The sequence below is a fragment of the Melopsittacus undulatus genome, chromosome 12 (assembly GCF_012275295.1).
Source record: "Melopsittacus undulatus isolate bMelUnd1 chromosome 12, bMelUnd1.mat.Z, whole genome shotgun sequence".
Taxonomy (NCBI): domain Eukaryota; kingdom Metazoa; phylum Chordata; class Aves; order Psittaciformes; family Psittaculidae; genus Melopsittacus; species Melopsittacus undulatus.
The window spans coordinates 15363914-15376937 of record NC_047538.1 but is presented as its reverse complement, the minus strand read 5'-3'; the positions used below and the strand labels follow the sequence as shown (position 1 = coordinate 15376937).

Below are 13024 nucleotides of genomic sequence, written 5' to 3'. Positions count from 1 at the left end.
TTTCTGAATTCTTTCTGAATATCCCTTAAAATGGTGGGTGCACCCACCAGTCTTCCATGGCCTGGAACATAATCGTTGGCAGAAACACTGTTTCCAGTCTATTTTATTTGCTTATGTTTTAGTAACTTTTTGGTTTTGTATTTTGCTGCTGATACAACTTCTGGGTTTTTTTTCTATCAACACAGATCAGTTCCATTTAAAATACATCAGATAGGGACACCTGTAACTAGTTTTACTTGAATGTATGTACACAGTTACGTATACATTATATACATATATGCATTATATATACATATATATACACACATATATATAAGGCACGGTAAAATGTACCATTGCTTCTCTAGGACAGTTTTAAATCTGAAAAAGTAGATCATATTTTTGAGTAATTTGAAATGTCTAACCAAGACATTTTTATAATGTTTCAGGGTTACAGAGATATATCAGCTGGGAAACAATCCTTACTTTAAAATTCAAGTTATTGTGACAAGATGAACAAAACCTATTTTGACAGTAATTCTAATCTATTTATTATATAACTGTTCCTCTTTTAAAAGATATATTCACCTGTATAGTTTCCTTTGTCTCTCCTTATTATGTTCCAAAATGTGAACTGAAACTTGTCCTGCAGAATAAAAAGTAACAATAATGGAGAACTGAATATGAACTTGGATAATTTATCCATTACTTAGAGAGAGGAAAGCAAAGATGTCTTTAAATAAAATGTATTAATACAGATCATGCATTTATGTAATTCTGTTTGATGTAGGCAAAATCAGTGGAGCCTGATTACCAGGGTTTTGACCATTTTATATATAAGATAATCTCTGCCACATGAAGACACAGCAGCACACAAATATGACTGGCATTTATAATGAACGTGCTTGAATGGATCCTTGGTTGTTGTAATTAGCCTATGTATGCAAATTATGGCATCAGAAACCCTGCAGCAGCTGCTGTTAGGAGGGCTTGGCAGCTGTGTTACAAGCCAGTCTTACAGATCAAACGGACCTATTTTCAAAGGACAGAAACAGACAGATGAATGCAGATTAAAAATTGACATATTTGGGATGTATAAATCTACCCCTATCATGGGTAAAACATTTCAATAAATACCAAGAGAACATTTTTTCCACAGTAACTCTATAGCCGTGATTCACAATTGTGCTGGACCACAGGATCCCTGTTAACTCCAAAGATTTAATAAAAAATGGCATAGAAAACTTCATTTAGTGTTGTTTTATGGACAACTTACTGTGGCCTCACAAGCATGACACTCTTTAACAGACTCAGCCTATCTCCTACTCTACCATAAGCACCCTGAAAATGAGATTTAACCTGCAATCACTTGTTTTAATACTTTGTCACATGAAGATTTTGTATTGAAACTGGAATTTCCAGTTCTACTGTTTCAGTTCACGTTTTGCACAAGTGGAAATGAAAAAGGTTTATGGGCTCCATGAACCATCTCAGCAGACGAATGCATCTGAAGCGTAACTCATCAGGGTAAACAAGACACTTGAAAATACTGAAGTGACTCAAAGGTGTAAAAAATATATATGTATTACGAGAGCCACAAAAAAGGTTACAGACAGAGCTCCACAAAGCCTGCACGGATACATTCCAACAATTCAAGGAGGCAGAACAGGTGAAATACAGACCATAAGAACGGTTCGACATTAACCTTCCAGACTGTCAGAGACAGCAACCTTGACCCCATCTTTCCCACACACAAAAAAATATTGAATATATATATCTCTCTATATCTCTAGTCTGGACCACACATATAGTCCAAAGAAAACCACATTGCAATTCCCACATTAGGCTTATAGGAGAATAGGCATCATCTGAGGAACGTCCATTATAACACCCATGAAGTGATTATCTTAGGCTGAGTTGACATAACATTATGCTTGGTTAGCGATTTTAGAACAGCAACACAACACATTTCATCTGCTGCACATGGCTACTCACACATAGCTCTGTGCAACCCTTAGAGCTGATTTTAACCAAACTCAGTAATTACACTTGTTTTGCTTAATTTAAAAAGAAAATGCAAATGTAAGATATTAGGGCAGTTCCTGCTATCACCTTTCTTAAAAGTTCAAGACTTGAAGACTTCTTTGATGTACTTGCTTACAGACACATTTTGAGACTGTATTCATGATCTTCAGGAAAATACACCACCCTGACGGCTTTTTCCCTTGTTCACTTCATGTTATGTCTGCATCCAGTTTTGACATAGGAGGCCAAATGCTGGTTGTATATCAGTGCAGTATTTGGCCCAGAGTTTCAAAGTCTTTGCTATTCAGACTTTCCTATGAGGTCAACAAACAAAGTTGTAAAAAAAGAAAATATTAAGGCTTCAAGTAAAAATATTTCCTCTCTCTCCCACCCATGTAATAAGGTACATTTAACTTCAGAATACTCAGTATATTATACAATTAAAGATACAGAGATCCAACTTTTCAAGGCAGATTGTACTACAATGAAAACCTGGAGGCTAAATGGGAGTGTATGAACAGGGAACAAAGGGCTAATAAAATGCAACATGCAATGAAAACGGATGCATAAACAAAAACTATTGCTGTTTTTTAAATAAGTAATACAGTCCACAGCTAAAAATAAAAACATGTCAAAAAGATTTAAGACTTCTGAAGCATGAAATAAACATGACAAAAATAAAGAAGCTACTTCACAAGATGTGGTAACTTGTGCTGGATTTTCATGGCTGATCCCCACCTACTGTAAATTAGCATCACTTATATGAGCTTTGATGGAGCCACACCAATTTACACCAGCTGAAGATTTGGCTTGCAGTGTCTGTAAAAACTGAGCCTGTCTGGGCAGAACCACCTTGCTCCTAAACTGTAAACTACTTGAAGAACTATACTTTAACATGGGCTGGATTCTGCTCCAAACTTAGCTTTAATAAATAGGTCCCCGGTCCTGCAACAGGAGCTATGGAAACAGACACGTTTATGAGAAAATAGCTGCAGGTTCAGTGCCTTTGATGGAAATGAAACTGGATTTGCTGCATGCAATCTCCTGTTAACAGTTATTCTTTCAGAAGATCTGAATAACTTACTCCAGGCTATGTGCACTGAACTATATGCAAACCTCAAAAGGAAAAAAAAAAAGAATACTTTGGTACCATTGTAAACCTATGAACAAGTTGAATGTCTCCCAACTGTGGGCAAAACTACTCATAAAATATACAATCCTTACAACTGAACCTGTAATGACAGAGTGCATTCATTCTTTCCTCCCTTACTCCTTGTGAACCATGTCAAAATAACCCTGGATATTAGTGCTTTATACACACAATACTGTGTTTAGTCTTACTGAGAAATTCTCTCATGAACTAATGTAGTTAACTTCAAAGGCTCTTTGGCCCTTCAAGTTCCTCAGTAGCTTTGTTTTTCTGTTTACAAATGCAGGAGAAAAAACGATCAAAGTGGAGCATCACTGGGATGCAAATCTCAAATATTGGTGCAAATTTTCAGCCTTGTTTGCATGAATTTCATGTACGTATTCAAAGATAAATGATAAAATGTGCCCTTGTCTAGCTTCCTTGCCCAAATTCAGTGTGTCACATATCCCCTCTTTTTCAGGGCTTACATATGGCATACATGATACTTTAAAAATAAGTAAGTCTTGTGATACTCTACGCAACAGAGTGAATTCCAGTCCTTAAGGAAGTACTGCATCTTCCTGAGGAGTTAACATTAGGGTAGAGTTGCAGATTCATAACAGTTAAAGATGGAAGAAATCTGTATGGCCATCTGGTCTAGCCCCTTGCCCCTGCAGGCTCACCTCTTCCAGAAATTTATTTAATGACTTGTCCAAACACAATTTGACTGTCCTAAACTGTTAGTCTCCAATACTCTGCCTTGGAAGACTATTTCACTGCCCCTTCCCCTCTGTCTTCTCTGTCCCCTTCTAAATGTAGACCACTGGTTACCAGTGACAACCCTTTGATTTACCTTTGGTTTTACATCTTTTAAATAATGTATTTGTACATATGATAATCAATTTCCACTTCACTGCTTAGCCAGTGACATGTTTCTAGCCCTTTAAATCTTCTCATCAGCCAGCTCGTCCAGTCTTTCAATATAAATTGTTCCATCTGTACCTGATCTAGTTTGCCAGCATCTTTCTGGTACTGTGGTGCCTCCAGCTAAAGACAATATTCTACATGCCAGTGAGCAAATCTGCATAGAAAGACTATTGCTTCTCTGCTCTGCAATGTCTCTACAGTAGGCATTTAAAATATCACCGCGGCAATAAAATGCACACTGATTTCTAGTTCACTTTCTCATAACTTTGGCCTATTGCAGTTGCATTGTTTTCCAGGTTTCTCCCTTCAGGCAACATAGAGCATTACACAGAGAGATGATTAACTTTCCTATGTTATCTTCAACCTTCGTCTTCAAAAATGATGTGATATACAAGGGACATAATAAGCATATATTGCAGCAGATGACAAGATTTATCAAATCAAAAGATAAATTTTAACCAGGCAAAACTGAGATCAATATTTGCCTTCTGGAATAATTAATCTCAACATACATGAAAACAAGTAAGTTGTTATCAACACATTCTGAATTGCTACCAAATATCTGGAGAGCTCTCCATTATAGTCAAGGATTCAACTCCTTGAAATAAATATCCTGAAAAATGACATATTTAGCTCTCTAATCCAAACTATTCACCAGGAGAACCAGGTGGGAGGTCGAGGTTTCATATGCTGACTGGGTCAATAATGATTTTTAGTGACTTTGGCAACAGTTGTTCAGGATGTTAATAATTGCACACATGATCTGGCTAGTTAGCATTGGTCCAGATCTCAGCACTTTTGACTTCTGAGGTGGTAACTGAATGGAAAGGAAAAGGAGAAAAGAAAAAAAGACAACAATTTGTCCCAAAATTAGCTTTGTCAGAGTCCTCATATTTGTGATAAAAGTAATGCACCCCTTGTTTTTTACAGTAAAGTTGTCTTTAAATCCAACAAAGTAAATGTAGTTTTCTGGAGACAGGAAAAGGAAACCTTAAAATGTTAAACAGATTTGATTGGTATTATTTTTAAAAGTTGTTTCCCAAGGGGAAAGCTCAAATGGAAAATCCTTTGTCTAAAAGTACTGAAGACCAGAGGGAATGTGCTAGTAATTAGGCAGACGGAAAATTTATATCCTTTAGATGTACGCTTGGCTCAGTTACACACACTGTAAATTCAACAGACCATGATAACCTTGCAGCAGGATTACACAGATGGCACCAGGGCAAGGCAGTAAACCATGTTATTGCCTAAATCCAACAGGTAATAAGAAGGGTGCAGGAAAAGCAGCTGATGTTTGAAGTATGCTCCCATCCAAATATTTCCTATCTACTTGGTTTTGTTTCCGAGTCAGAGAAGCCTTTAAAAACCAGAAGGAGCAGAGGTCAGAGTGGAAGATCCTTACTGGTGTTGCGGTCCTTTTCCACAAGAGACGAACATGCGCACACGTACACACAGTTTCACACACAGGGAGGCGAACGGCAGACAGTGAGAAGCTGTTGCTATCCTTTCTCCTGCTCACAGCTGGACCAGGAAGGCTTTTCAAGACGATAAGGTGTTTGTGGCCCAAGTGCCCTTGCCTTGCTCCTTCCCAGGAGAAGGAGCCAAACCTGCAACGCCTGCGGGACACAGTTTTCGCACATGCAGACTGCCCAGCACAGGAAGCCTGCTTTCCACATCGATAGGAAAATAGCAGTTGGGCCTCTGACTCCTTTGCTGGTCAGAAGAACTGGGAAGGGGCATGGGGAAAACTGAATGATCTGGGACTGACCGTACTTTTTCACAGCACAACTGGTACACAACAGGTTTATTGGACAGACACACTCACAATGGCTTTAGCGCTCTCTTGCATGAAATAAATCTGCTCTGTGGTTGTGGTGTTAGGTCATAGCCAGCTCCTGCCTGTCGGTTTAGGAAGAGTCTGATGGACTGTACAATTTTATTCCCTCAAGAATAAGGCTGCAGCTGGTTTTTTGGCCAAAAGAGAAAGATGGAAACAGAACAAACCCAAAACAAGAAAAGGAGAGTGGCCGGCTGCTGCTGCTCCTTCTTTGTTGTTGTTTGAGTCTTCACAGTGCTCTTAGCTTCATGGCTGGCTGAGTGGATGGCTCTTTTATTAATTTTATTTTACACTGAAATTTCATAGGTTGTTCCACCAACTCCAGACACCTTCTTAACATTTGAGTGTCTAGCAGGGCTGACAGGTGTCCCCTGGGAACTTGATGTTGAGCCCAACCTGGATATTCCTTTTGGCTGTCCATTAATTTTATTGTGAGGTGTCTTCAACTGCATTTCATCCCTGCATCAAAAGACATATCGAAAAATACAGTGTCAGTGGCCAAAGTGTGACAGCAGAATGGTTTCATTTGGGATAAGCAATTTTTCCTGGCACCCTGAGTCCCAGTGTCACAAAATATCCAAGAATGGGAGCAACCTGGTTAAAGCCAATACACTTGATGAAAAGTTACTGAGAGAATTCATTTGGCCATTACGTTAGTGGATCAGACCCCAGTAATGTAAATTTGATTACTTGCCAAAGTGCTTTGTTGAACCAAACCAAGAGTGTAAGTATTTGTGGGATGCAGGAAGGTTTAACTGTACCATTGTTGACCCTAAACCACATTATATCTTACAATCATAAATAAAATACTCAGAAAAAAAACACTTCCCAGTTAAGTATCCAGCTAAGCAAAATTGTTGCCCGTCTCTGAAAGACATAAGAGAGGTGAAGTGTTAAAACTACTTAATGACAAGGCACAAAGTGAATCAAGTCAGGAAGCACTTTAGGATGCCTGTAATTGAAGACCATATTCTGGATAAACTTTTAAAATAACTTCCTTTTTTATGACCTACTGCCACGGAGCACAGACAACAGTCTTTCCTCAAAAGATCTTTTAAATCTAGGCCACTACACACTAAAGCATAATGTGCCTCATCCCCAAGATGTAAATAGCACAAAGTAATTAGATAAAAGCCTACCAAAGAACTCGTGTGTGTTCTGCAAGTACCAGCACAACTGGGAGTTGCTGTATTCTCACATCTTACTCCTGGCACAGTGGATGCCTGCTTGGGTTTGCCTCAGTCTGAAGTTTAAGACTGGCTCATGCCAGCAGCAGTGACCAGGGGCTGCAGAGCTTTCTAGAAGGGAACGCTTACTGTCTGCCTGTAAATTGAGGCAGCCTGAGCTATTTCAGACCACCCCAACTCTTTCTGGAGGCCAGACGGTTTGATGGATTAACTATATTCAAAAGCAAATTCTCTCTTTACATGTGTCTGCAAAACAAAACAAATGACCCCAGACTTTTACACAGCTCTTGATAGGTTCAGAATCGTTCCAAAACTAATAGCACTTTTTATGTGGAACCTGGTCTGACAGCTGTATCCTGGGGCTGGAGCAGCAGATCCATCAGCTCTCACCAGCTTCTGCTACATGTTTACGCTGTGCTTGCACTGAAGAATGGATTCATGGTTATTTGAGCCAGAAAAACACACATACATAAATATATAAACCAATATTGTGTGGTTTCATAAAACGCTGCTGTATCTCCAAACAGCTGAGATATGCAGGGACCAAATTCTATATTTGCCTCACTGAGGTATTATAAAAGCCGTGATTCAGTGCTGAAATTGCCCTGAAGAACACAGTCTGCCACCTGCAACAAGTCAGAAAGGAGCTGGGGAGTGTGTTAGGGGAAAAGGGAGAAAGGAAAGTAATTTGTAGTGATACTGACAGAGAAAACCTGCTAGGTTTACAAAGCACAGATGCTGGGGGGGGGGTGTTACTTCACTAGCTAAAAAACATCAAGTTTATTAAGCTATTTATTTATCAATCTAGGTACTTGACTTTAAGAACTTCAGAAAAAACCATGTCAGTCCCACTGCTTCTACATTTTAAACAAGCACAATGTAAAAGCAGTAGGACCAGCAAGCTGACAGCATAACCAAGACTGGTTATGACTTTCAGAGACTAAGCAAAGGCAACTAGCTTTTTATATGAGCATCTTTCTTATAGTAGCAGCTGATATGTCCAGGTCTCAAACACAGGGTAGAGAGGCAAAATAAAGTCCACAGTTCTTCTTTCACTAAAATAGAGTTGTTTCTTTAATACATATATAGAGGGAAAATATGGTTGTCTACCTCCTGAAGGTTAGATCCTTCCACCAGCAGACAAATCATCTTAACAACAACTCACTTGAAAACACTGAGGAAAAACTTACTGGCACTAAACTTCAGGAGACCAATAATAATGGATCTCCCACATTCTAATAACTTTTCCCAAAATGCTGGATAATATTGGAGTGAGAAACCTGGGACCTTAATCAGAGGAGAGCATAGTGCAGTCAGTGCCAGATGCAAAGAAAACCTAGATATTTCTAATGAACCATCCAGGCCCCCAGTTTGCTGAAATACTGCATCCTTGGGATGATGTAGCTCTCTTCAGACTTTCCAAGCCCTACAGTCTCCAGAAGAAAGAAAAAAGCACATGCAGAAAGGTAAGTGCATACAGAAGTTGCAGCTGAGGATCTTGCTCAGATACTTCCTTGCAGGGGGCATACCTTGCATGTGCAGGGTATGCTTGCAGATGCTGTGATCCCAACTTTGCTTCTGTGTCCAAGCAATGGAGGGCAAACTAAAACAGCTCCACCCCTTTGTGCATAATAGAAGGATAATCTGCCTCACATCTTGCAAATAATTATCCAGTTTAGCTAAGGCACTAAATCACTATGACTTTTACATCTTGCTCCATCCCTGGCAGTGTTCAAGACCAGGTTGGATGAAGCCTTGGGTGATATGTTTTAGTGTGAGGTGTCCATGCCCATGGCAGGGGGGTTGGAACTAGATGATCTTGAGGTCCTTTCCAATCCTAACTATTCTATGATTCTATGATCTTAACTGACCACCTGCAGTTCAAATAACAGCAAACGTGCAAATGTTTTGTCATCATGAGGTTGTTAGGAGGGTGTTGCAAAATCAAAGCACACCCACAAACCTCCCACCCTTGCTGGCCTGCAGCAAATGTAATCCGTGTTGTGCCTCCAATGAAGGGCTCTCCACTTGCATGCAAACATTCTCATTGCTAAGCAGCACCTACAGCAGTACATACCTTTGTGCTCCCACTGATTGCACCTCTGTAATTTCCACAGTGTTTACAAATGAGACAGCCTTTGGGCCTCCATAAGAGGGTGACCTAGGCATCCCTGTGGGAGACGACGGGACCTGGTGGCCTGGAGACTTGTAGGAGCCATTGCTCACCCTGCCCTGTAGTGCTTGATGGGACTGGACGTTATTATTGGCTAAATCAGCTTGCAGAGAGGTTGTAGAAGTCCTTGGTGCTCTTGTCATTGCACTTGAGAGTGAAGACACTGAGGACTGCAGTATAGGGTTCCTTGTGCTAAAAGTGGTAGCAGCCATCAGATTGTCTCTAGATCCAAATCTCATTGCCATGCTGCGTGGGTCTTCAGAGAGCGTGCTGACTTGCTGAAGGCTGTAAGAGCTAGGGGTGTCATAGACACCTGAGTCTGCAAACACCGAATCAGGGTGCGAGTGGAGGAGCTTCTCCCTCTCTTCCATCTCTTTCCTCTCCTGGATAGATGCCATAATGGTTTTGGAAAGGTTATCATAGCGGACTGGAGAGGGGTCTCGCTGATGTGGAGCTGGACCCCCGAGCACTGGGCTGAAGCTCTGCGGTGGTTGGCGCTGGAGCTCACTTCCCCTTAGATGGCACATTTTGGCTGATAAATAGGGGGAGTGGTACCCAACAGAGCTGACAGCAGAATGGGCGATGCACTTCCTTCCCGAGGGTGACATGGGGTTTAGCAAGCTGTCATATGAAAGACTCCCATTTCTGTTTGATAGGGAATTAGGAGAAAAGATGCTTTTGTAAGGGGTGGAAGCTGTCCCTTCAGACTTTATTGGATGAAGGGGCACTTTGTCTGTCCCTCTCCTGCCAGCAGATTTCAGGCTCAGGGATCGTGAATTGATGGCAAAGGAATCTATCTGGAGTGGGGAAGACTGATAGGTCTTGTGGAGGGAACTCTTCCGGTAGCTGGGGATGTCCAAGCTGGGTTCAGACTGGTAATCAAGGCTCCTGCCATCCTCTTCTATCAAAGCCCCTTGACTGTGTCCCTCCTGCATGGTGATCTAAAACAGAGGTAAATATGAGAAATAGAAGCCAATGATAATAAGTACAGGTTTGCTCTCCACAGTGAGTGGATGGGAAGAAAAGAGCTGAAGGTCTTCCCTCAGACTTTCAGCCCAGCTACGACACAGGTTCATTACAAGGAACCTTCTAACTCCCGTTCAGAGAGTTGAAGAGCATCTTAGAAGCAAGGAGGAATTATTCATAACAAGTGCTAAATAATATTGACAGGAATAGATATGTCAATAAAGGACACTGAAAACACAGAATGAGAGACTTTCTAAGCTGAGAGTCAAGTCTCAGTCAAGGTAAATCAGACTGTTATCTGATAATACTGCCCTTGGAAAAAGCACTTCAACTTTTCTACAAATAGCTCCTGAGTTGCAGGATGTCTGGCTTTGCATGCTGAGTCAGAAATACTTTAGGCTTCATTTCAACACACTGGGGACCAGCACACTCTCATCCATCTCATCCACTTTACTCAGAGCTATGAATATTCAATAATTCTGAATTCCTGGTAATAGGTCTTCAAAATTAAGCACCTAAGCTTAATTAAAGCAGGGAGGCTCCTTCCCACCATTTAAACAACAAAATGAAGCAATTTTCTCTTTTTAATTGCCTGTGCAGGAGAGAGTAGCCACATCAGAGAAGAAAACATAGGCCATAATTTATTTATGTGCATTGAAACCAGATAGGACTTTACTTAGTTTTACTCTATGAAAGATTGCTTACAGTCCTGCTCATCTGAAATGCCATTCTCTGCTAAAGCAAGTAATTTCTTCTGTTATTTTGAAGGAAGAGTTTGACATAATGCACAATAAATTGGCTAAATCAGCTCTGCAAACGAAGAATTATTATCAGTCACATATTTAGTCAGAGATGCAGTCAATGCAATTTATTCTTTATCTAACTTCTTTTAAAGGAAAAAATTAAAAAAAATCTGGTTTATTCTGAATTTTTCTTCTTTTTTTTTTTTCTTTGAACTAGAAGATAGGGAAATATGCAAAATAGATCCCTGTCTTCTAGAGTTTGGTGCTAAATTTGTCCTTCTCTGGAAAAAGGAGACCAAGTGACAGCCTGTAAGGAGGAGGAAAGAGCAATGACGTAGCTTGTAAGTATATCTGTGCTACTTATCCTCATGCCCTGATCCCTCTTTCCTAACAGCTTTCACTGCTCAAAAGCAGAATTATATTCACAAGCTGAAGAACTGATACAGAAGAGACAACATGATATTCCTCACACAAGCTAGTCTCTTTCCCTCTATAACTTATATTGAGATATGGCTTGGCAGACAAAGACGTGCCATCCTATCTGCTTGCCAAGTGAACTCCTTTTTGTAATATTCCCACTTGACTACTAGAAAGTTGTGATTACTACAGAATTGAACAGTCCACAAAGCTGATTGTATTCACACCAGTCAGCCTATAGTAACAACATCTTTTTAGATTAGAATTGAAACAGGAACTCTCATCAGAGTGAAGATGCTGTACCCTGTTATCATTTCATAGGACTGCCAAGTCTCCTGGCCTAATGAAAACCTATCCTGCATCTATACTCTGTATCTGTGGCTGTGTACTGAATGAATAGGACAAGCTTGCCTTTCATGGCTCTCCAACTTTTGCTATCATAACACTGTGGCCTATACAGCTCAAAAGTGCTGGCTGACACAAATAGAGTAAATAGAGTATTTTGAATTGGATGTCAAGCCATTTTTTATGAAATAAAGTGAGGGTGATAGGATATTAAACTTTTTGGATACAGTGAATATGCTGTTCTCACTTTCTCTTTCATAAGCCAATCTTTTCTTCATTAAGTGGACAAACCCAGAGAATAAGATCTACAATTACTGCAGTACGACTAAAACACAGACTTGGAGATAGCTGGAATTCCATTATCTCTCACTATCTTTCTTTTCAAAACAAAAAATACACAGAAAAAGTTTTCTTCACCATCTAAGGAACACTCTGTCTTATTTCAATATTGCTACAGTCAATTATATATCTCTACAATGTTTTCCTTTCTCTTATGTCACCCCCTTCCTGTTATTGCAGGGGTGACATTGAAGCTCCTGGTGAAAATAACTGTAAGATCACTGCATTGTCTGTGGTACATGTGTTTTACGGGTATCATCTCCACTGGTGTGTGAAGACTTGAATACATATTACAAGCATATAGTTAGACCAGTGATTTTCAAACTGCTGTTCTCAGGCCCTATGGGGCCAAGGAATAATTGTAATAAATCCATGAGAAATAAGCGAGAAAAACAAGTTTGTCAGCAGTGGACTTACTTTTGCACACTGCTTCCAAAGGAAACAGTTGTAAACTGTTTCAAAAATCCTAAGCAAAAAGTGAAAACAGAATTCCAGAGCAAGTCTCTCTAATTGGACTTTGTTTTCTTGATAGGAGGAAATGATGCCAAGTATTAGGAAGTTTTGGGGTTTTTTTTTCCATATAACCTAAATGTTCTGAGAAGGCGCTCAGGAAGGTCAAACATGAGTAATCTTCCATTAATTTTAACTAAAACATCTCTTGGGATGCTTTAAAAGTTGTTTCTGTTTTGCAAGCTGACATCTTAGGGAATCACTGAGCATGTTGCCTGTTGGCTAAAAGCTCTCATCCAGAAAAGCACTAAGCATGCCCAGCTCCTTCTGAAGTGAATGTGAATTGGCACCTATGTCTGGAGAAGCCAATGGGAAATGACACTTCTCAGCATCTCAGGATCAGGCTGAAACACTGGTAAAGCAGCAGCACATGCCTGTGAGCAGGACTGACATGTAAAGCTCAACAGAGGAAAGGTGCAAAAGCAGACATGTTTTCCTAGGGAGCAC

The 13024-nt window shown here is 40.1% G+C and overlaps 1 protein-coding gene across 1 annotated transcript in view; it reads right to left on the bottom strand.

Annotated features, from left to right (window-relative positions):
• Positions 1-1545: 1545 nt before the first annotated feature.
• ZDHHC8 (zinc finger DHHC-type palmitoyltransferase 8) overlaps positions 1546-13024 on the bottom strand; it is a 116858-nt gene continuing 105379 nt past the window's right edge. The window contains exons 10-11 of the mRNA XM_031047871.2: positions 9162-10198; positions 1546-6356 (exon numbers count right to left, since the gene is read on the bottom strand). Coding sequence (XP_030903731.2) covers positions 6185-6356; positions 9162-10198 — 1209 coding nt within the window. The 3' untranslated portion in view covers positions 1546-6184. The remainder of the gene's footprint in view (positions 6357-9161; positions 10199-13024) is intronic.